Genomic DNA, 22953 nt, shown 5'->3' on the forward strand with positions numbered 1-22953 from the left:
GATAGAGAGAGAGGGAGCAGGGGGGGTAGCACTTGTGTATGCGTTTGTGAGAGAGGGAGGCGAGGAAGTCGCCGCCATATCCATAGTGGATTCTACATGTGAAAACCATGGGAAGCTCACATCTCCTCAACAAAGGCATGCCTCTAGGTAAATACAGTATGTGTGTGTTTATGTTTGTGTGCGGACGCCTCCCTTCCCCCTTCTGTTTTTCCTTCCCTTCATTCTCCTACACTACATTATCTCGCGTTGGCTTCACAAGAATTTGTGTTTGTGTGTGAGCGTGTGCGTGCGTGCGTGCATGTGTGTGTGTGTGTGTGTGTGGTGTTGGTGACGACAGAAAATGAAGGCTAGCGAGAAGAAGCTCGCACGCACATACACACAGGTGGCTGCGAAAGACTGTTCTAGAAAACAAAAGGGGAATGAAGGTAGCGCCGGCAGCTGAATGTAAAGGCCCAGCGCTTTCTTCTGGATACTCGTCTCCCTTGGGGAGGCAGAGAGTCCAAGGTCATGGGATATGGCATCCATCACTTTTGGCTCAGGGAGAAGCAATCGATAAATGAGGCATCAAGCCGCTCAGATTTAATTGAGTGGGAAATAGATGATCCGAAGCACAATCCTTTTAGCATTAGTTATGTGACTTGAAACCCTAAGCCTGCCTTGAAAGCCTCGTTTGAAACAATACCCTAACCCTGACTTCACACCCTAACTAGGTGACAAAACCCTGATTTGAAACACTGACCTTGTCTTGAGCTGCGACTGGCTGACAGCCAGTTCAGGGTGTACCTCACCTACTGCCCGGAGACAGCTGGGAGAGGCTCCAGCACTCCTGCGACCCTCGTGAGGATAAGCGGTTTGGAAAATGGATGGAGGGATGGATGGCCCTTGTCTTGAGACTTAAATTTGGGATCATAGCCCTTGTTAAGCTATGTTCAAACACCAACCCTAATTTCAAATTCTAACTCTGACCCATAACCCGAATTTAAAACCTTAACCCTACTTTAAAATCCTTATTTGGAACCCTAAACCCAGTCTGAAACACTAACCTTACCTTGAAACAAAATATCCTAATACTGACTTGAAACGCTAATCATGTGTCAAAACCCTAATTTATACTCTCTAATTTAACCCAGACTACAAACTACTTTGAAACAGCAACCCTTACTTGAAACTCTCATTGAGGCTTGAGACCCTGATTTGGAAACCTTCAGCTTGGTTTGCAAAGCTAATTTAAAATCCAAAGCCGACCTTCGAATTCTAATTTGGAACTCTTAACCTAGTCTGAAACACTGACACAGACCTACTTTGAAACCCAAATCAATGTTAGGAATTTGGAACCCTAAACCTTGTTTGAAACCTGAACAGACTTACTTTAAATTATACTTTGAAAGCCTAACCTGACTTGATGCCCTAACTCTGACTATGAACACTACTTTGAAACCAAAAACAGGTTTCAAATCCAAATTTGAACCCCTAAAACCAGTCCTGAACCTCTACTTACAAACACTTGGCCAGGTTTGAAGCCCTAATTTGAAATCCATTACCTTGACTGGAAACTGTAGTTCTTTTGAAGACCACAATATGGTCACCCTAGTTTAATGTGAATGACCCCTTCTGCACCCCAAAACACACATTTACCCCGATCTCACTTCTTCTTAGGAAAGTGCTATATCAAATATTTGTCTTCCTTGTCGGAAATGAATCATGCAGCGCAACAGTTACAGACCGGACATTGTCAATTAAATAAAAAAATGAAAAAAATCCATCTCAAGAACTGAGAAGTTGCTCTTTTATTATTTTTTTTGTAACGTATGGCTAGCTATGACGTCTCCTAACAGAAGCTGAGCTGCAATGTGTTTGTTTGCATGTGGCATGTGCATGAAGTACAGTAAGACGCTTGCCCTACCGTGGATCACAGCCTTAAAGTGTCGCAGATTTTTAAATTGTACCCAAATTGTTTGAATTGTTTAAAATGTCATTTTTTGCAGAGGATTTTTCACTATATCGTAGGATTTTGCCATGACCATTTTCCCCACACATTTACTGATTTGCCAAACTGCTGCTTCTTGCGAAGTGCGTTGAGTCACCTGCCACCATACAACACTCTTATCTCAAATGCGTGATTAGTTTTAAACATAGACCAAGTCAACTTTTTAAATTTTTTTTTTTTTTTATAAAATAACCTGAAGGGCCGGATCTTTTCCTAAGGCCTTAATACCTGTGCACTTGCTGCTTTTGGGTGGTTCAATCATTCTCTCAGCGACGCTTTGTTGAGTCTCCACCGAGCGTGTTTTGCAGCCCGTGAGTGTTCTTCAACACCGCAGAGTTGAAAGTGTGTAGCTTGATCATCAGATCAGGTTTCACGCTGGAAGCCGATGCCACCGATAAGAAAGCGAACAGCAGGCTGAGATTGTGCTGAGCTGGTGCTCTGCTGTGAGACAGCAACAACATGTGTTTTTTGGCGGGGGGTTCATTAATTTGAAGCGGCGTGCAGAAAGTCATGTAAAAATGTGACTAAGTGCCCTTGAAATTTACAAGCACACGAGCGTAATGACTCCTTTTTGTCAAACAGGCCGATTCACAGGATTTGAAATCTGGCTTCAAATTATACTTTGAAATTATAGCCCAGGTTGAAACCCTACCTTGAAATCCTAACCTGTTTTAAAACCCTAATTCAAAACTAACTCTGTGTTGCACCCTTACTTTGATACCCTTTGAACACTTAACCTGTCATGAAACCCTGACTTGAAACTGTGACCCCGTCTTGAAACTCCAATTCCAATTTGAAACCTTCATTTCAAACCCTAACCTTGTCTTGAAACTATAATTCGTATATGGAACCCTAATTTGAAACCCTAACTCTGACATGAAACCCTTACTTAAAAACCCTAAGCCTACCTTGAAACCCTGACTCTGACTAGAAATTTTAACCCTGGCCTGTAACTTTCATCCTTGTTTGAAACCCTTACGCTGGCATGAAATGCTCATTCTTGTTTGAAACCCTAATGTCAAAAACCTACAGCTGTTTGAAAAACCCAACACTGACTTTAAAATCTAATTTGAAACCCTTACCCGAGCTTGAAACCCTGTAGCACATCCATAAAACCCTAACCATGGTTAATTTAAAACCTTAATTCTGATTTGATAACCTAACCCTGTTTTAGAAGGCTAATTTGAAAAACTGCCATTATACACTATGATCCAAACACATCAATTACCTCCTGGGGCTGCTCAGTAAAATGAATGCCTCGCCTTCAGGAAAAGGAGTCACTCAGTCGGAGTTTCGAAGAGTAAAACTACCACAGGATTAGTGGAAAAGCAGCCAGTTAAAAGTTGACGATTCCGCCGTTCAATTGACGTTTCAGCCGTTTGTCACTCAAGGACATCGGACCACAAGAATGAAGGAAGTCATCACTTCTCTGTTCCAAATGTTCTCCCGACAAGTCTGATTCCTCTGAATATTTGAGCGACGGCGCTCTTGAATCTTGAAATCACCACATTAACAATATCTCGGGATGTGAGCTCATTCAAAAAGGAAAACTGAGCCGTCCGTCCTAGCGCGGAGGAATTTCCACTTGTGTGTCCTCCATCTGAAGGACATGAGACATTTTAGACTCTCCGGGAAGGAGTCCAGTGGAAAGATGGAGGAAAGCTATTTCAGGTCAGGTGTGGCAGATGCCACCATGTCGGGAAAATATGATGATGGCTTAAGTCATCTTCAGTTGGAATCCCGAGTCGTGAGATTCCACGAGGTTCACTTGAGTAGTGTAGGGAACATTGATTAAAAGAAGCGTGAAAGGGGTGATTGAAGTTGCCATTGTCCAGCTTTTTCCTGTGTTGAAGTGATGGGACGTTTCTGTACTTGACATGGGCATGCATGTAATTATATGAATGTGGGATGCTGTGTGGGCTGCGTGAAGCAGTTTAAGTGCGAAGTAGCATCATGCTTTAACATTCCGTGATAACGTTTATCATTTCCGTTTTAGGCATCAGGCCACCCATCATGAACGGACCCATGCACCCACGCCCCCTGGTGGCTTTGCTGGACGGGCGAGACTGCACGGTGGAGATGCCGGTGCTGAAGGACGTCGCCACCGTGGCCTTCTGCGATGCCCAGTCCACGCAGGAGATCCATGAGAAGGTGGGTCACTCCAAAACCGAAACGACAGCATATCATAGGTTCTTGACTTGAAAGGAAACATCCATCCATGATCCAAACTGCTTATCCTCACAATATATGCTTTTTAAAAAATTTTCTTCATAAAAGTTGTCTATATTGAGCAGCCAAAGTTCAAAAAGGATGAGAATGAAAGCACGCTTTTCCACCCACTTGCCACTATGCTTGAAATGACGTGGTGTTGTGCACGTCGTTCTGTTTTTGCGACTTCTCAGAGCCGTCGAGCAACTATAGCAACAAATCCGGCAAGTTTTTGTGGAATTCTTGGAGATTTCTGGAAACTCTGAGAATTTGCCAGATCTGGGGATATTTACTCTTCTGTGTCCAAACTGCAAAACACGATTGGTTAATTCAAACACAAAGATGAATAAAAAATGAAGATAATTATTCCGACTTAACATTGTTTTTAAATTGCCAGTTTTAAAGCGCTGGTACTGAAAACTAACGTAACCAAACAGTACTTCAACATTTTATTTACATGACTCCCATAAAAAAAGAAAATCCCATACTGTCCTGTCCCAGACCATTGCAAAACAATAAATAAATCCTGTCTCGTCCCATCCTTGTGAAAATGACTCCCATCACGTCCTGCTCCTACATTGTCAGCCTATAATAGGAAGCACATTGTTAAAATAAAATGAAAAGATGTTGGGTTTTTTTCCTTTCACCAAAATTACAACAAAAGTAGAACAACATAAATAATAAAGTGAACGACTAAAAATGGACCCCCACAGGATTAATGAATACGTCTCAAAATGTAAACAGGAGACAAAAGATGAGTTTTGGCTTTAAATAATTTTTAAGTTATGAACCCACATGGGCACGGTTGATTGGTTAGCACGTCCACCTCACAGTGCTTAGCTCGTGGATTCGATTCCAGCTCCTGCCTTCCTGTGTGGAGTTTGCATGTTCTCCCCGTGCCTGCGTGGGTTTTCTCCGGGTACTCCGGTTACCTCCCACATTCCAAAACCATGCTTGGTAGGTTAATTGGTTACTCTAAATTGCCCCAATGTGATTGTGAGTGCGGATGTCTCTGTGTGCCCTGAGATTGGCTGGCAACCAATTCCGGGTGTCCCCCGCCTACTGCCCATAGATAGCTGGGATGGGCTCCACCGACCCTTGTGAGGATAAGCGGTATAGATAATGAATGGATGGATGGATGGATGGATGATACGGTGTCAACTAGGGCTAGCAGCAGCATTCGCATTGGTAACAAACTATCAGCAATGTTTGCTTTACACGCGAATGGCCGCTAGTTGTTGCCTCCCCTTCATCTGTCTTTTTCAAACCTGTTTGACAGGCTTCATACTGAAGTCAGTGGTGTTTTTTTTTTTTTTTTAAATCAAGTGTTGATATAAGTTGATCGTGTCGCCTCTGGATCTGGCTATTGGCTGAGAACCCACCCTTCTTTGGCACGAGCGTCTCCCTCTCTTCCTCTGTAGCGGTAGATTAGTAGAAGTTCCTTATTCCATTTAATCCACTTCGGTACACGGCAGTCACAGCAAAAGTCGAGGTGCACGTGGAGTATGTTATGGTAGCGCTGTGCTAACTGTAGGCACCGGAGCGCAGATTAACTTGTATAAACTAACGACACTGATTGGCCAGCACCATTAAGAGAATTGACAAATCTGGTTGGCTAATATGTCTAGCACTCAAACGCCACAGGGGGAAAAAAAGAAAAGAAAAACGATACGAATTTGCACTAGATCAAACCTCATTGTCGATTAGAATCCAATTAATCATGCAGCCCTAGTGTCAACATCATTTCTACTTACAAATGTGCATGATCAAAAGATGACACGATTGATTGCTGCTTTAGCCCGGTGGCTGCACGGCTGGTTAGATTTTGACTTCACTTTATTGAACCCTTGGGATGACTCCCTCAGGGAAATGAAAGTTCCAGCAGCACATGATAAGAGCACACGATAGTAGCGGTTCGACTGCACTGCACATTTTCTTTGAGAAGTGGGGTCTATCACAGCAACTCTCCGGACTCGCTCCTGAGCCGTTGCTGATGAAAGAACTCCCTTTAACACAGCCATTTTTGGGTTGGAAAAAGATTTTCTTCCAGTTAAGTGCTGATGTCGAAGTAGCTCCAGTTTCCTGAAATTGTGTGCACCCACCAAATTCTTTGTGCTTCCCTTCTTATATGGACCGCCCACATACGGCATGAATATCTACTATTACTTCCTGCATACTGTATGAATGTCTACACGCACTACTTACGACTTTGATCCACCCCAGCCTGCAGGAGCTTCACTCCTCTTTGTATCCTTCAGGCCTCCAAACGGTCACCTTGATGTGTGATAAGGAATCACACGCTCACACAAGGAATATACTGTATTCATGTTCCCAGGTTGGTACACCTCCAGGGTAAACCGTAAAAGTTTTCCAGTCCTATCTAGCTGGCCTTTTGTCCCCTTTCCTTTTAAGCATTAGCAGTTGAGTGGTCTCAGCAGGTCATGCTGAGGTCACAACCGAGTGGACCATATCTTAACTCACATCAGAATTAAATATAGACAACTAACGCAATGTTAGATTTAGTCTATATTGTTGTAGACCACAACTGCTAATGCTAAGGATGCAAGCTGTGCATTTTCATCCTTTCTACAACATCACTTGGATGGTAGTTAAATGGTTCAACAGGATTGTTGTATTGCCTGTTTTTGAGGATACAAATTGCACACTGGCTTCATCTACTCCACTTGGCTTTGGAGACGCCGCCACACAAGCTATGATGAGGAACTTCACTTGTGAAAATAGCTTCATCTTCGAAAGATAACGACAAGTCCATCAGCTGCGGGTTCATTCAGTCATTGTTTGCTTATTACTTTTTGTTTACTTCATCTTTTAAAACACACTGAGAAGGAAAAGCTGTGATAGCCTACTGTCATGCACAGTTCCGCCGCATCTGATCCAGTGAATATAGTCACAGCTGGTCACTGTAATATCACGATTCTCAATCATATCATCACTCAGCCCTACTTACAATATTTTACATGGGAGGAGAAACTCAATGAGACTCAACTCTTTGCATAAAAGCATTCCAAAGTAAATTTTACATAATATGCAAAGGCTTGTACCCGTAGTAATGCTAGATTGGGTATCAACCACCGTGACTACTGACTACAGTACTTGTTGTCAACAAGTGAAAATGGTGTGAAAATGTCTGGCAGGGTTACGTCTCGTTCTGGGTGACAGCCAGACGTACTCTCTCTCTCTTTCTCTACGAGCGTGCTCAGTAGGTCACAACAGAGAACAAACAGATGGTGCTCTCGTTAAGTCACTGAGAAGCTGTAGCTTTGACATGCTAATTGGAACACGTGTCATTGACACCCCGTCAACAATGGTGGTGAAGGCAGCCGTGGCCTGCCAATTCACTGACTGAGGAAGACAATAAACATCAGACATTTAAAGTGTCTTCCATTTCCTTGTCTTGATAAATCCACCCCGATGAGCAGGCCCTTCTGGCCCCTCTAAAAATGTTTCCCCAGATGTGGGCTGGCCAGAGAGTGATTATGGCCACCCCCAGAGCTGGGTAGTCCGTCCCTGGGTCGGACCGGTCGGACCCTCCGGCCCGGCCGGATGCCCATTTTTGGGGCGGAGGGGTGGGGGGTGACAATTTTAAAAAAAAATGGCTGGACCAAGCATGGCCGGAAGTGGATTTTAGTCCGGCCCACTAATCGGCCCTCATGCGTGTGACGTGCTCGCGAGGCGGCCAAATTTCATCTCAGCCTACTCGGTGAAAGGCTTCTTTTTAGGCTTCTTTCAAAACAAATTGTGTCTGGGAGGAAAATCAAGCTGTGCGCAGCACTCGAATATGACACTGGCACATCATGCACTTCCCTACTTCCGGAAAAACGCTGTAGCAAACCTGCTGTGTAGTGGTTTGCTGGCATGCTTTTATTTTGAAGGCAGGGAAGTGTGAAGGAGGGGAGTATGGAAAATAGGTAACTTGTTGCTTGCAGACTTGTCGTCTGTTGGACAAATAAATTATACAATACGACAAAAACCAACCCCATGGCTCGCTATGGAAGTAAGTACACGCAGCTGGGTTTGCTGTGTCTTTCACAACTTAATAACTTGGAGAAGTCTCGGAGCTCAGCTTCTTTTTATTGTGAAAACGGCATTCATTCACAGACGAGTTGAATCACTGATAACACTTGAAATTATATCACTCCGCGCACGTCGCGGTGCACTGAAGAAATCACAGAGCGAATAACTACGCCTGGAAAAGTAGGTCCATACACTACATGGGTAAGTACGTGAGTAAGTGACGCGTTTGAAGCGTGTCTGCAGCGGATTTGAATAGTAAGTTAGCAAGCTAATTGTCTTTAAACAAACCTCTTCCGTTAGCATCCCTCCCGCGGGGGCATCGTGCACATTTATTTTTTTGGGGGGGGCTGTGGAGGTCGGAACGGGGCGGGGGCCGACAATGTTTACGAATATGACCGGGGGGTCGCGGCCGTAAGAGTATCCAGGTCAAGATTGGAGGGTCGCGGCCGGAGGGGCAAAAAGGGTCAAGTGCCCAGCTCTGGCCACCGCTGACCACCATGTAGCTCCGCCCCGGGCCAGGATACCGGCATCCGATTGGGACTCATTTGAGTGAATTCACTAGTTGGAATAGCTCTGGATTCAAAGTAATTTTCTCTAAGTTTCCAAAAATCCTTGAAACAATGATCATACTTCAACACAATGGTCCCTCAATATTTAATGGCAGAGGCAAAAAAAGCTTTGAAAGTTGGCCATCTGTCTCTAGTAGGAATTTGTCAAAGTATAAGCCCTGGAATTCACCTGACATGGGTTGCGTCAAAGCAAAATGGCTGACTTCCTGTTCAATTTCGGGCAGGGGAGCTCGAGACTTTTTCTTTTTGACTTGTTTGTTGTTGTTGTTTTTTCTTATGACCCAATTTTATCTTGATCGTGAAATTGGTGTCAGGCGCTGATATTTTTTCTAACTCTGGATGGGTTAATACTGAATAAGTCCCTGTCATCAATAAGGCAGAGGAGCAGTATCTGATTGGTTTGACAATAACATCTGTTTCCATGGCAATATTCAGGAAGTGCAGCCAACCAATCCCTGCAGGTGTATTCAAACACAGGATATTAAGAGGGCACAGACAACGCGTCCAGACAAAGCTGTTATCCATTCATAGAAATGCATTCATGTGCTTCATATTCTATACATAATACGGTCCTCTAGTAATTCTAGCAATCTGTGTGCGCAGGTGCTGAATGAAGCCGTGGGGGCGTTGATGTATCACACCATCACTCTGATGAGAGAAGACCTGGAGAAGTTCAAAGCTCTCCGCATCATTGTGCGCATCGGTAGCGGCTATGACAATATTGACATCAAGTCTGCGGGCGAACTTGGTGAGCCTTTAGCCCCCTTTCACACGGCCTGTTTTCCCTGTCGCAGCACCAACGCAGAATGGGGGGCAACTTCGTTGTAACCTTCTGTCTTCTGAGGCAGTATCAGATGGTTGCTGAGACACGGGTGTGAAATTTAACATCTGACAGTCACACTTCCCACCAACAAGGAAGGACGTGGGTGGTAGTTGGAGCTCAGCCCTACAAATGTGTTATGCCCAGACGTGACATTCTAAAAACACTTTGGTTAAAAATAACACGATTTTGGGTCAAAAATGGGCCGATTCACGAATTGGGTCAATTTGACCCACTATCTTGCGTTATGTACAAAACGATCCATTCTTTGGGTTGTTTTCTGCATAAACAACCCAGAAAGTTGGTTCAAATTGACCCAAGTAGTAGATTGGACCCAAAATTGTGTTATTTTTAATCCAACTGTTTGTAGAGCGTAGACGTTATTCCTAGCTCAAACTACACAACTTTTTTGTCGTTCACGACATAAATCTGTTATGTGTCTGGACTGGGCGACTGGGCACACTACAAGTCTGACACTAACCAGACCCCGCCCGATAATCGCGTGCTATAAAAATTGATTTTATATTGCTTTTAAATTGCCAGTTTTTAAGCATTGGTACTGACAACAAAGATCATTATGGAGTAATTCAACATTTTCATTAACATAACATTTTTTACATTCATTTCAAGCATTTTTATTCAACAATACAACAAAGTTGGGGGTGGGGTTTTAGTGAGCTGGGCGTCTTCTGAGTTAGAAAAATAGCCACCAAAATAACTCGTATTTCATAAGATATTACATCGACGTTGTACCAAAGGTAATATATAATCATATATATGCCTATAGTCAACTGTGGAAACCTATAAATATCATCATACAGGCCCTTTAAAGAAGGAGTCAAGTCATGCAATTATTTTCCCAAAATACAGTATGTTTTATATGGGCCTAGTGTTTGTGGAATATGAATCATGGATTACTTGGTTTCTGGATTTGGTTACGTGATGGTCGCAAGCTGAGCCCTTTTAGGCACTGTGGTGATTAAAATGATTGATTAAAAACACATGAATTTTTCTACTTATCTTATATGAATGCAATATTAATCAGAATACTGTGTTTAGACTAGTGGGGGCCCAAAGAACATTTTTGACTTGATTTGTCCTTTGAATTCATCCCTGTAGGATTTCCCATTAAACAGTTATTTTCAACCAACCCTAACGATCCATCAACCACCGAGCCCAAATCCTGGCTCGGATACTTTTTGACAACGTAGAAGGACGTGGGTGATATAGTTGGAAACCTCGCCTCTACAAAACTTGGGGTAGAAGTTCAAGTCATCACTGTATGACATTCCGTTCATAAATTATACACAACCATCACGATTCGTAGACCATCGAAATAAACCCTAACCTGGCTCAGGATGCCACGAAGCTGTTGCAAAAATGTTCCCATCCTCTATTTTCACAGGGATTGTCGTGTGTAACATGCCAGCCGCCTCGGTGGAAGAGACAGCTGACTCCACGCTGTGTCACATCCTCACCTTGTACCGGCGCACCACATGGCTCCATCAGGTTTGTGGCTTTTGACTTAAAAAAACCCATAAAGTCATCACAATCGTCACGCACCGCTACACGCTACAACGCCAGGCTCTCCGGGAGGGCACGCGGGTCCAGAGCGTGGAGCAGATCCGAGAGGTGGCTTCAGGAGCGGCGAGGATCAGAGGGGAGACGCTGGGACTCATCGGACTAGGTCAGTCATTGAACGCCTGCTATTCACGGGAGATACGGACCGAGCCCAGCGGCGAATAGTGAAAAGCTGCAAATAATTGACAACCCCACCCAAAAGGCGTATCTAATTGTGTATAGACGCCACACGATGGTGGCAAAGCACTTAATAAAGCGAATGTCATAAAGCAACAACGCCATGCAGCATGTACACGCAGTCACTAACCCTGTTTTATAAACAAATGTATGAAGTAGTTAAATTATTCAACACAAACAAACCGCCTTCACATGACGCTCATCAAGAGTGTTAGCTTGCATACTAGCCAAAATGACACTCTCTAGCACATAATGACGATACAAAAACACATTTGTGCAGTAAGCTCTTTACACAAACGGTATTAAATGATTAACCTCACCTCGCCGCCTTTACTCACAAGGGAGTCAAACTGTAACACGGACGTAGATCACGTGGGCTATATGTAGCTGCATCAGGAGCAAAGCAGAAGCATACTTATCAGTTCCACTGTGAATGTGTACATGCCAGGCGCATTCAAGGACCGCCAACAAAACAGGGCATCTCAAACACAGACGGAAAAAAACAATATCAATATCCAAAACAATATCAATGAATTTAATCAAACAACACCAAGGTTGCATACAACATAAAAACTCAATTCGGACTCGAATTAAGTCATCTGACTCCAATGAACTACTCTATTTACTACCGCCATGGTAACGTGTATTAATGAGTGTGCGCGCGTGTGTGTGTGTATATAGGTCGAGTGGGCCAGGCCGTAGCCCTGCGAGCTAAGACGTTTGGCTTCAACGTCATTTTTTATGATCCCTATTTGGCGGATGGCGTGGAAAGATCCCTGGGCCTTCAAAGGGTTACCACACTACAGGTATTCCTTGGTTCATTTTGACAAATTTACTCACATGGAGGTAAACGTGTTTCCATCCATTAAATACTGTGTGTGTCACAATTCTATAGTAATTACAGTGAAATCTGTTATGCCATATCATGTCATATTGGAACTGGAGTGAATTGTTTTGTGTCATAGTGTGTGATGTTGTAATTGCAATGAATTATATATAAATCTGGTGCATTGTTATTGTATGGGGTGTATCACAACTGCAGCGAATAGTATTTAACAGCACACTGACACATACGATCAGGGTGCAATGTGGTCTTCACCTTTATTATATACACAGTGTAAATTCTAGTTACAAACTTAATTGGGCCCATAAGCCAGTTTGTAACTTGAAACTAGGGCTGCTCGATTAAGCGATTTTGAACCGAAACCGAATTTTCTGGATAAAACGATGTTAAAAACGTTCAAATCGGCACGTTCGATTTTTATTTTTTATTTTTGGTGTGTCTAAGCCACCGTAGTTTCCTCTGCATTTCCGCTTCCTCCCACTGAATGTTATTTTTGTGTGTGTGTATTTTTGTTGTCGTTGTTGAAAAAATGTTTTATCTGTCGGTTCTCCCCCACAGGATTTGCTCTTTCACTCTGACTGCGTGTCGCTGCACTGCAGCCTGAACGAACACAACCACCACCTCATCAACGACTTCACTGTCAAGCAGGTGCTGAGCCAGACCTTGGTTTGATTTGACCAGATTTGAACATTTCATTTGAACAGAAAGGTGAGTGGACGGGGTGTGCGTTTTCCAGATGCGCCAGGGGGCATTCCTGGTCAACACGGCAAGGGGGGGTCTGGTGGACGAGAAGGCCCTGGCCCAGGCCCTTAAGGATGGACGGATACGCGGCGCTGCCCTGGACGTCCACGAAACAGAGCCTTTTAGGTAATGTCAACTCTGGTCGGTTGTCATAGTAACTTGTTCAATGCAGTAACCATTAGGCTAGTATTTACACTGACCATTTACATTTTAAAGAGTCCAGTAATATTTGTTGCATTAATTTAGCTGTCCACCCAACCCCCCAAAAATGAGTTCATTAGAATGTATTTATTCTCGTCTCATTAAATAATTGTTTATTGTTAATAATAATATAAAAAATATTTGTAAAATAACTTTTAAACATAATGGAATGACTTTTATTTTATTCAATGATTGGTATACTTGTTGTAAATAAAATAAAGAACATAAGCAAAATAAAACATATAGCATGTTTTTTTCCAATATGTTATTTATTTTAATAAATGGTTAATTTACTTGTTGTGAGTTAAAAAGTAATTATAATTTACCGTTGAGCTCTGCATACTCGCAGATTCACTGATTTTTGTCATTTTTTTTCCAATAATTTTGTTATTGTTTTTTTTTTGTACACTCCCCATTACCCGTTTTCTGTGGAAAATGCATATTGAATGTTTATTAGCGCATTTCGATGAGCGTCAATTATGCGTGGGTTTTCACTATTCCCGGGCAGGCCCGTTTCGTATCCTCGCAAATAGCGGGGGTCCACTGTGAACAACTTTATATTCATGTATAAATTGTGTTCATTTACTTATTGTGAGTACATAATAAGAAAAACAAAATACAGTATTAGTCAAATAAAACATTCGAACTCAAATTTAACATACTGCTATTTTTTTAAATACATTATTTGGAAGCTTTGGACAGTTTATTTATTGTAGACACAATTTAAAAAAAATGCAAATGCATTTATTTATTTATTAATTCATTTTATTTCATGATTGGTTCACTTATTGTAAATTGTAAAAACATTACAAACACCTTTATTAATTCTATTAAATAACTGCTTAATCAATGTATTTATTGTAAATAAATAAAACCGTTTGGGGAAAATAAAACATTTTACATATAATTGAATATAAATACCAAAAATACCAGCGTACCCGGGATACTTGTGGTCTGGCACCTGTCATTTGCATATTTGCAGATTTTTTTTTTCAATTTCTGCTCAACGTTTTTCTGTTACAGTTTTTATCAGCCCACCACACCAGCCTTGTTTTTCATGGAAAACGCATAAGGAATGTTATGCAGCGTTTTTGATCAATTTTCGGGGTTTCTAAACCTAGCCCAAACACCCCCAAACACCAGCCTCTTCCAATCTCACAAGCACAAATGCATTTCAGTGGCCGTAATTTTATATGATCAGGATCGCTAGCAGGCTCCTGCAGAGCTTGACGATGAGCCGATCATTTGAATCAGGTGTGTTGCAGCAGGGAGAGATGGAAAACATGCAGGAAAGTGGCCCTCGAGGACCGAAGTTTGATAGCCCTGGTTTAGCCCCTTTCACACGGTGTGTTTTACAGTTTCAGTCAAGGTCCCCTGAAGGACGCCCCCAACCTGATCTGCACCCCTCACGCCGCCTGGTACAGCGAACAGGCCTCACTGGAGATGCGAGAGGAGGCGGCCAGGGAGATCCGAAGAGCCATCACAGGTCAGGACCGCCTCGATCGCCAGCTTTAATGCCACACGTTCCATCCCAAAAAAGATTCTGTCTGTGTTCAGGTCGTATTCCAGACAGTCTGAAGAACTGCGTCAACAAGGAGTTCCTGACTCAAAACAACCACTGGACGGCAGTCGAAACGGCCAACGTCCACCCAGAACTCAATGGAGCTTACAGGTGACGACAGACAATTGAGTAGACCGCAGGGACATGGACATCGTCATAGCAACAATACAGGGTTTAACATGTCACTTCCGCCTAACCTAATTTGAAACGCTAACTACGGCTAAGGGCTCGGAGGTCAGTTCCAGCGACTTTTCGCCGCACTTTCAACATCCCGGACGAGATGGCGTGACCCGCGGGATCTCCGTGGATATTTTTCGGGTCTGGCAGGCGCCGGCGTCGGCGGAGGGAGCGTAAACAAAAGCGGGGCCGCCGAGCTGGGCTGTAGCTAAGCTAACGGCTAGCCATTCAAACCTCGGCTGCCGAGGCTCTCTACTTCCAACGCCAGATCCATAACACACAAAACAGGTGATGTGGAACATCATCTAGCAGGAAATCGGGACTGTTGCATTTTATTAATCACGTAAAACCTGGCTACGCGCTCAGATTCCCCACGCTTCAGTGCAACGAGCAACAAAGGCAGCGGCACAAAGTTTCATCGCCAGATCATTATGTCCAACAATGCGCAGACAATTAACGAGAACTTCATTGCACGCTCGCAACCCAAAGGATAAGTGGCTCAGAAAATGGATGGAATCATTGGATGGATAACAAACGCTATGACACTGCACTGTGTCCTACAGTGATATTGAGGTTAATTAACACTTGTTGGAATGCAAGCTGGCCATAGCTTGTTGAAGTGCAGCTGGTGAGTGATATTTGTAATCATTTGTTTCTATTTTGGTCCTTGAAAATGCCTTCACATGAAAATGGCCATTAGCACTCAAATGTTTTGGGTCCTGCCTTTATTTAAAAATACTTTCTGTGTGTGTGCAGTGTGCATTGTTGGAATGTCACTGAATCGATTAGTTCCCTTTGGGACCAGCTTGTGGCCTGCGTGACGTCATCCTAATTTGCATGTTGTGCAGATTCGTCCTTTCAAAAAGTGATTCGTATCCTCAGATGGCAATTCGTGCGTAGTGAAGATTCGTAGTCGTAGAAGCGAGAGTCGTATTCACAAAACAATGCACTCACAGTTTTTAGGCGTACTCACAAGAAAAGAAGTCAAACACTCAATGTTAATTTGTACTCACAAATTAATACTATTACGGAATCGTTAATCACGCATATGCCTTTTTGACAGCTATCTTACTCCATACTCAATGCACTTCTGAGTGGGATTATGCATGCGTTAAATATTCTGATGTGATTAATTACAAAATGTAATTACTGCCCGATAACGTGATAAGTTTGACAGCACTAAAATAAACATAAGTTTACAGATTTTGTTTTTCTTTGCCAGTATGGCTGTGAATAGGTGTGACGTTTTTTTTTTTTTTTTTTCAAAGGTCTGAAATTGTTATTAAAAAGTCTTGAATTTAACTTGACTTTTTCAAGTTAAAGTTAAAGAACTCTATTAAAACTATAACAGTGCCTTGGAAACTCAAAACCATAATTCTGGCCTCACAACCTTAATTTTAAACCCTTATAGTTTATGAAACCCTAACCCTGGTGTAAAATTCCAGACTTCAAACTCGAACCCCTAATTTGAAACACGAACCCTTGTTTGAAACCAAAATATAGGTGTTAAACTTGAGAACCGAAATCCTAACCGTGGCTTGACACCCTGCCCTGAAACTGTAATTCTGGTTTGAAACACTTTTGAAAGTTAGACCTTAAGACAGGCTTTAAACTATAACTTGAAACCCTAATGCTTTTTTTAACCCTACTTTGACAAACCTCCACCAATTCGAAACCTTAACCCCGGTTTTGAAATCATAATTCCAAACACTGACTAACCCTTGTTTGAAACTTGCAACCCTAGCCCTGTCTTAAAACCCTGATTTGAAACACTAAACCAGCCTTGAAACCCTGACTTAAAACCCTATGCCTTGTTTGAAACTAACATGCTTCTTCAAAACAGGAGTAATAAGTGCAAGTGGAGCACAAGCCCAAGCCTAAGTCCTCTCTTCCCCTGCCAGGTACCCGCCGGGGGTTGTGAGCATGACCGCCGGCGGCCTCCCGCCCCCCGTGGAGGGCATCGTGCCCAGCGCGGTGCCCATCGTGCACCCCCTCCCGCCGGCTGTCGCGCACCCGCCGCACACCCCTTCGCCCGGACAGAACACGGTCAAACCACCAGAGGGCGACAGAGAACAGCATCCAAACGAGCAGCTGTAGTCCAAAAGCACAGCGGGAAGACAAAGTCCAGTAAATAACTACTGATTCCAAAATGTACGGGACATTGGCACTTGTTGACACTCACAAACACAAAGAGAGCCAAGAAGACGACAGTGATGGCCAGGAAAAGGGAACAAAGGGGATGGATGCTCATCTGTGCTAAGACTGAGAGGAAAATAATCTTTTTGACTGTCATGTGTCCAAAATTTCCCGTCGGTCTCTAATTTTTCTATCATTCCTTGGGCGTAGGAGCAAAAAAAAAAAAAAAAAAACACGCTTTGGAATAGGGATGTTCCGATCAGGTTTTATGACACCGATGCAGATACCGATCGTGCATGAGTGAGATCAGCCGATACCGATTCCGATCACATGGAATACCTGTATATTTGTCCATTTATTTATGGTGACTGCTATTATCAAAAGACTTAACTATGCAAAAAGTTAAATAAATAACATGCCACCTAAACATTGCATGGTTCCGAATATAACCAAAGTGGAAAAAATAGTTACATGCAGGCTTCACTCCAATAAACTATTCAATGAGTTCCTAAATTGAAATGACTCAGGAACTTCATTCACAACACACAATACATTCTCTGGTGGAGCTACGTCTGTGAAGTATTTGCTTCCTGGTAGCACGTAGCTAGCGAGGCTCGAAGTGGGCGAGCAGACGGCAAAATCCGGTGCCTTCCACCACCGAGAATGGTTGATCATCAAGCCTGTCGTGCTGACATGGGTTTGAGTTGGTCAGCATGGACTGCGTTAGCTGCCGTTTCATTGCCTCCTAAACTCACCATAGTCTTCCAATTGCTTGTTCTTCAAATGTCGGATTAAGTTGGTTGCGTTGAAACGTGTGGCCATGCTCCCCGTATGAGCTGCGGGTGATCGGATTCCTTGATCGGCAATAAAAGGCTTTGATCGAATATGACGGAAATCGGCCGATCTGTGCCCAATCGATCGGAGCATCCCTACTTTGAAATGAATGTAAGTTGTTCAAGCGGACAGTTTTTAGACCAGTGTTTCCCAACCTTTAAAGGCATTTTACGTGAGAAAAATCTTACGGCACACCAAAGAAAAAAATGTCACAAAAAGTCGATACAGTGGTACCTTGACTTAAGAAAGTCCTGGTTTCTGAGTTTTTCAGGTTATGATTTTTTTGTTACCTCATGTGAGCCAAAATTTGGGTTAACCCTTGCTCAAGTTAAGTGACAAATTAAACGCTGAAGTTAAGGTACTGTAATGCCCGCGCATGTAGCCATGGTAACGTAACATGGGGTTTCATTGTTTTTTAAACGTTACCTGTGGCCATTTTCTGACTTCAATTTTACAATTTTTTTAAAATCGAATTTCAATTAGCGTTGTGTTATTACTATAGGGTGCTTAAACAGTCAAATTGACCAGTTTGAAAGTCTTATTTTACAAAAAAAAATGGTCTTGAAACTCTCTGGCCTTAATTTTTTCATTAAAAAAAAAAAAAAAAAAAGGTTTTTGAAACTCAGTTGGGCACCCGCAGATCAATCTCTTTGCGGATTTCTTCGGCAACATTTAAAAAAATATATTTTTTACATATTTTTATTTAATGTTTTTTTTTTTTTTTTTTACATTATAAACTTTTTAATACAGTTATATAGTTATTACAATAGCAATCAATCATACTCAGATTTTCATTATTCGCAGCTTGCCCGATCCCTGTCTCTAATTCAAATTCTTAAGTATACAGATAAACTGGTGCCTTGACTTAACTGGAATTATCAGCCTTCGCTTCATCAGTTTCTAAGTATTTGCTTTGTGTTGCGAACGAAAACTAAAGTTTTGAGTGAGCTTCACACATGTCGTCGTTTCACTGAAATGAAAAAAGAAAACGAAGCAATTAAGATACCGTAAGGAGAGCCACGGTCCCCGACGTCATTTCAGACATTCAATGGGACAACAGACTTCACCCACTCGGCCACACCCCTTAAAGGGACATACCCAAACAAATGAATACTGCAGTTTGTACAGTAATTACATTTTATGAAAGCAGTTTATTTCTTTACATTCAATCCAGTGCTGTTTTTCTTTCTAAAAACAGAGTTAGGTGTTAAAATGGGGCTAGAACGGAATAACGGCATTTTAATTCATTTATATGGCAAAACAGATTTACAATACCAGTAAATTGAGATACGATCTCAGTCATGGAATAAATTAAACTTGAAAGTCAAGGTACCACTGTACGCCGAAATAACGATCTCAGATTTACCACATTTTACCCACAAATTCTCTGAGCATGTCAAATTCAACACAAAGATATTATTGTGCCATCTAGTGGAAGAGCATTTAACTCAAATCACTGATAGGTCATCATCAACAATGTTGTAAATAAATAAATTGGGGGAAAATCAAAGGGGGAGGTGTATAATTTCCACACCTGATAATCTCTCACGGCATATCAGGCACAGAGGTTGGGAATCACGGTTTTAAACTGGAGGCCAGAAGGTGCCGGAAAAGAACGAGCTTAATCTGTGTGAGGTTTGTCCTTAACAAGCCACCCCTGAAACAGAGGCATCTTTTTTTTTTTTGCACACCATCTCAGGAACCTCAGTTTCCGCAGTTGGTCTACTGTTGACTTCATTTCCTGCCGTTTAGTGCTTCTCTTTGTCGTTCTTCGGAAATGCTCGCCTACCGTTGCAACTTGAAGTGCTCGGGTTGTTTGCTGTAGTTTGTACAGAGCGTGCAATTTCCGTGAGAGTGCACAGTAGTATACAGGTGGTGAAATGCTTTGCTTGGCTTTTTTTATTTTTTTATTTTTTAAATGTTAGATGTTGAGAAGACGCGAGGTGATGCCCTGAGACTCGGTACTGTAGCAGACTTAAATGTGTACAGTGTGCCCCCGTTCACCTACCGCAGCCCGCTACGTCGCACATTTTTCGTATGGAACATCTACTTGTCTATCGTGGAAATGTGCGCTTTATAGCTGTCCAGGGTTTTCGGAGTATAATCACTGTAATGCCCTCGCATGAGGAAAAGTAGAGCTGTCCTCCAGTGGACTTTTCAAGAGGAGAACAATAAAACGCATAGATCCTGGCCAGAAACTGTAATCTGAAACTAAAACCCTAGTTGAGGCTTGAAACCCTGATTTTAAAGCCCAACTTGAAACCCGAACCCTAGTTTGAAACCCGAACTTGAAATGCTAAACCCGTTTTGACACCCTACTTGGAAACTGCAACTGTGGCTTGACATCCTACTTGGAAAGCCCGAAACCCCAATTTAAAATCATACAGCTGGTTTGAAACCCTAATTTGAAACCCTAATCCTGTCTTGAAACAAAAATGTGAACACTAACCCTATTTTGAAACCTAATTTGAAATGCTAACGTTAGGTTTAACCCCTAAATTGAAACTCTTAACTTGTTTGAAACCATAACTTGAAACCCAAAACGTAGCATGAGAGCCCCTTTTACTCATACAGAAGGTTTGAAATCTTGGCTTCAAACCATAGTTCGTAACCTTATTTTGAAACTGTTTGAATCCCTAAAACGGTCTTGAAACCTCAACTTGAACCACTAACCCTGTCTTAAAACTTTCATTGGAAATCCTAAAACACGTAGGCAACACAAGCGTAGCCATTAACTCCTCTCTCCTCGTCCCAAGTGACTCACACAATAAGCACACTCACACTTATTAAAAGTGTGTTGGAGGGGTGAAACTATCGCTGGCGACGGGCCAAAACCTCGTAAGCCATGTTTTGGTGAATTTCATATTTTTTCCGCAAATCTAAAGTATACTATTGGTCAGTTCAAATGCATGTGGGTTATTTTTACACATTATTGACCAATTTAAAGTGTTGAAAATGGCTTGCTCTCTTTCACAATGCAATGCTAATGGTTGAACAAATTTGACATTTTTGATCGTCTACTGAAAAGAGACTATTTTGGAGGCACAAGATTTTGGACCAATGCCAGGAATATACTTTTTTTTTTTTTTTTTTTTTTTAAATATTTTTCATCAACAGCGGGTAGGTGTGCAACATATCGCCGGCAATAAATGGGGGTTCACTGTACAAGATCTTTTTTGGGGACCCAGAGCTTCCACTGCAAATACAACAGCTGTGGGCTTGAGCACAAGGCTTGCTTCCTCGGGAAATCATCCAAATCCTTTATTTCCGAACGTTTTTCCCCCAGCACCTGAGTGAACAGCACAATGCTCCCTTTAACATTTCATGATGGGTCCTTACAAAGTGTACCGTTTGGCCACCGTTGTGCTCTTTGTGTCCGTTTTTGTACATACTGTGTTGGTGTTTTCTGCCTGCCTGTGTCCGTGTGACTTGGTTTGTATCTGTGTCTAAAAAGCCGCGCTGCGACCAGGAGCGCTGGGATCCTCAAGGCATGGTCACTGAGGGTGCGTTCACATGTGTCAGTTGAAACAAGCTTTGTATGTTTGTTTGGTCAAGCGTTAAAATTCAGAGACAATTGTAAATACAGCCCAAGACTTCCATCGGGATTTACACCTACACCGTAGCAATGCGTGGGACTGGAATTCTTTGTTTTTTTGTTGTTGTTATTATTGGGCCAAAGTAATGGTTATTTTGAGGGTTTTACTATATTCAAAAACAACCCAAACTCCATCAAAATGGCTTTGTAGCACCCCTAGAATTTTGCGGGGGGAAATTCAGCCCAGACGCTAGTTTGACTGAGCAGCGTGAAATTTGGTAGCCATGTCTATCATGAGTATACCCACAAAAAAAATCTCAAGAAGCCATACCTAAAACAGCTCAGGAAGTCTGCCATTTTGGCCATATTTTGGCATTCACGACAATTTGAAAATTCAGCCTCAAAAGGTTTCATTGCGGAACATGAAATTTGGTAGGCACCTCTATCATGAGTAGACCCCCAAAAATGTCGCACAAATGTATGCCTGAGAAGAGTAGTGTCTATTTTGGGCTCAAGTGGCTGAGCGGAACATGATCAGATAAAAAAAAATAAGTCGTCAAAGCCAGTTTCACTTAACAGCATGAAATTTGCCTGGCATATGTATCATTAGTAATCCTACAAAAAAGTCTCTTGAACCAATGCCTGAAAAAAACACAGGAAGTCTCCCATTTTGGATTGAAACGGACATTTTAAGGCCAAATCCAGGGCTCCTTCAGTAGCAAATCTTGACCCGAGAGAGGAACATTTTTATGACATGTAGACGGTAAATTACAAAATATATCAATTTCCTTACCACTGCTTGTGGGTGGAGCAGGGCGGCTAAGTTTGATATACTCTAGGTCACCCAAAGAGGCTTAGGTGCCTCCAACGGGCAGAAGTGTGTTGATGCAATAACTGTGGAAAAAAAACACAACTGCAAAACGTTAAAAGCTGAAGGCATAAAGCTGCATTTTCAAATGTGGAAGTTTGTCCAAGTGACGGTGCTTTCAGGATCCCACTCCAGATCCAGCGTTGTGAGTAGTAAACAGTTCACTGCTGCCTACGCGTTCTCCTTCACGTCGCGGTAGCAAGCGTAGCGACCAGGGATGGACATTTCACATCGACGTAACCGATTCCGTTCTACATCCTGAGCTGAGTGCCAAGTTCTCGCTGGGCCAAAATCTGGAATGTGTACGTTCTAGGGCCTTGGGAATTCTGCTAGGAATTCCTGTCGACTACACATTCCTCACAAGATGCCTGTCACCTTTACTGTTTCCATGGCAACCTTCATAGAAACTGTTGGTCATTCAAGAACAAAAACAGCACTTTGAAATTCCTTCCCTGGTAGTGACACACAGTCTACTGTTGCCTACCTGTTTATCCTCTTTATGGTTAAGTAGTAGGTGTAGCAATATACAGTACATACAAATATATATATTCTATATTCTACAGTAAATATTATTTTTGGTCCAAAACCCTGATGAACGATATGTTTGTGACTGTATGCGTTTGTATGAATTATTTTAAAAGGAAATAAAACCGTGGATGATGATGTGGTTTGATTGGTC

At 42.4% G+C, this 22953-nt stretch overlaps 1 protein-coding gene across 2 annotated transcripts in view; it reads left to right on the forward strand.

Annotated features, from left to right (window-relative positions):
• Positions 1–22953, forward strand: part of LOC147151962 (C-terminal-binding protein 1) — a 32003-nt gene continuing 9050 nt past the window's right edge. Inside the window, exons 1-11 of one of the 2 annotated variants that reach the window (XM_086023242.1) lie at positions 1–147; positions 3984–4138; positions 9403–9547; positions 11025–11128; positions 11204–11306; positions 12059–12183; positions 12780–12869; positions 12958–13088; positions 14522–14649; positions 14721–14835; positions 16803–22937. In XM_086023242.1, coding sequence (XP_085879368.1) covers positions 108–147; positions 3984–4138; positions 9403–9547; positions 11025–11128; positions 11204–11306; positions 12059–12183; positions 12780–12869; positions 12958–13088; positions 14522–14649; positions 14721–14835; positions 16803–16998 — 1332 coding nt within the window. In that variant the 5' untranslated portion in view covers positions 1–107 and the 3' untranslated portion in view covers positions 16999–22937. Of the gene's footprint in view, positions 148–3983; positions 4139–9402; positions 9548–11024; positions 11129–11203; positions 11307–12058; positions 12184–12779; positions 12870–12957; positions 13089–14521; positions 14650–14720; positions 14836–16802; positions 22938–22953 lie in introns of those variants that run through there. The other variant, XM_086023243.1, reaches the window with a different exon arrangement.

Source organism: Filicampus tigris, chromosome 2, assembly GCF_054856515.1.
Source record: "Filicampus tigris isolate MCC_2025a chromosome 2, RoL_Ftig_1.0, whole genome shotgun sequence".
NCBI lineage: Eukaryota > Metazoa > Chordata > Actinopteri > Syngnathiformes > Syngnathidae > Filicampus > Filicampus tigris.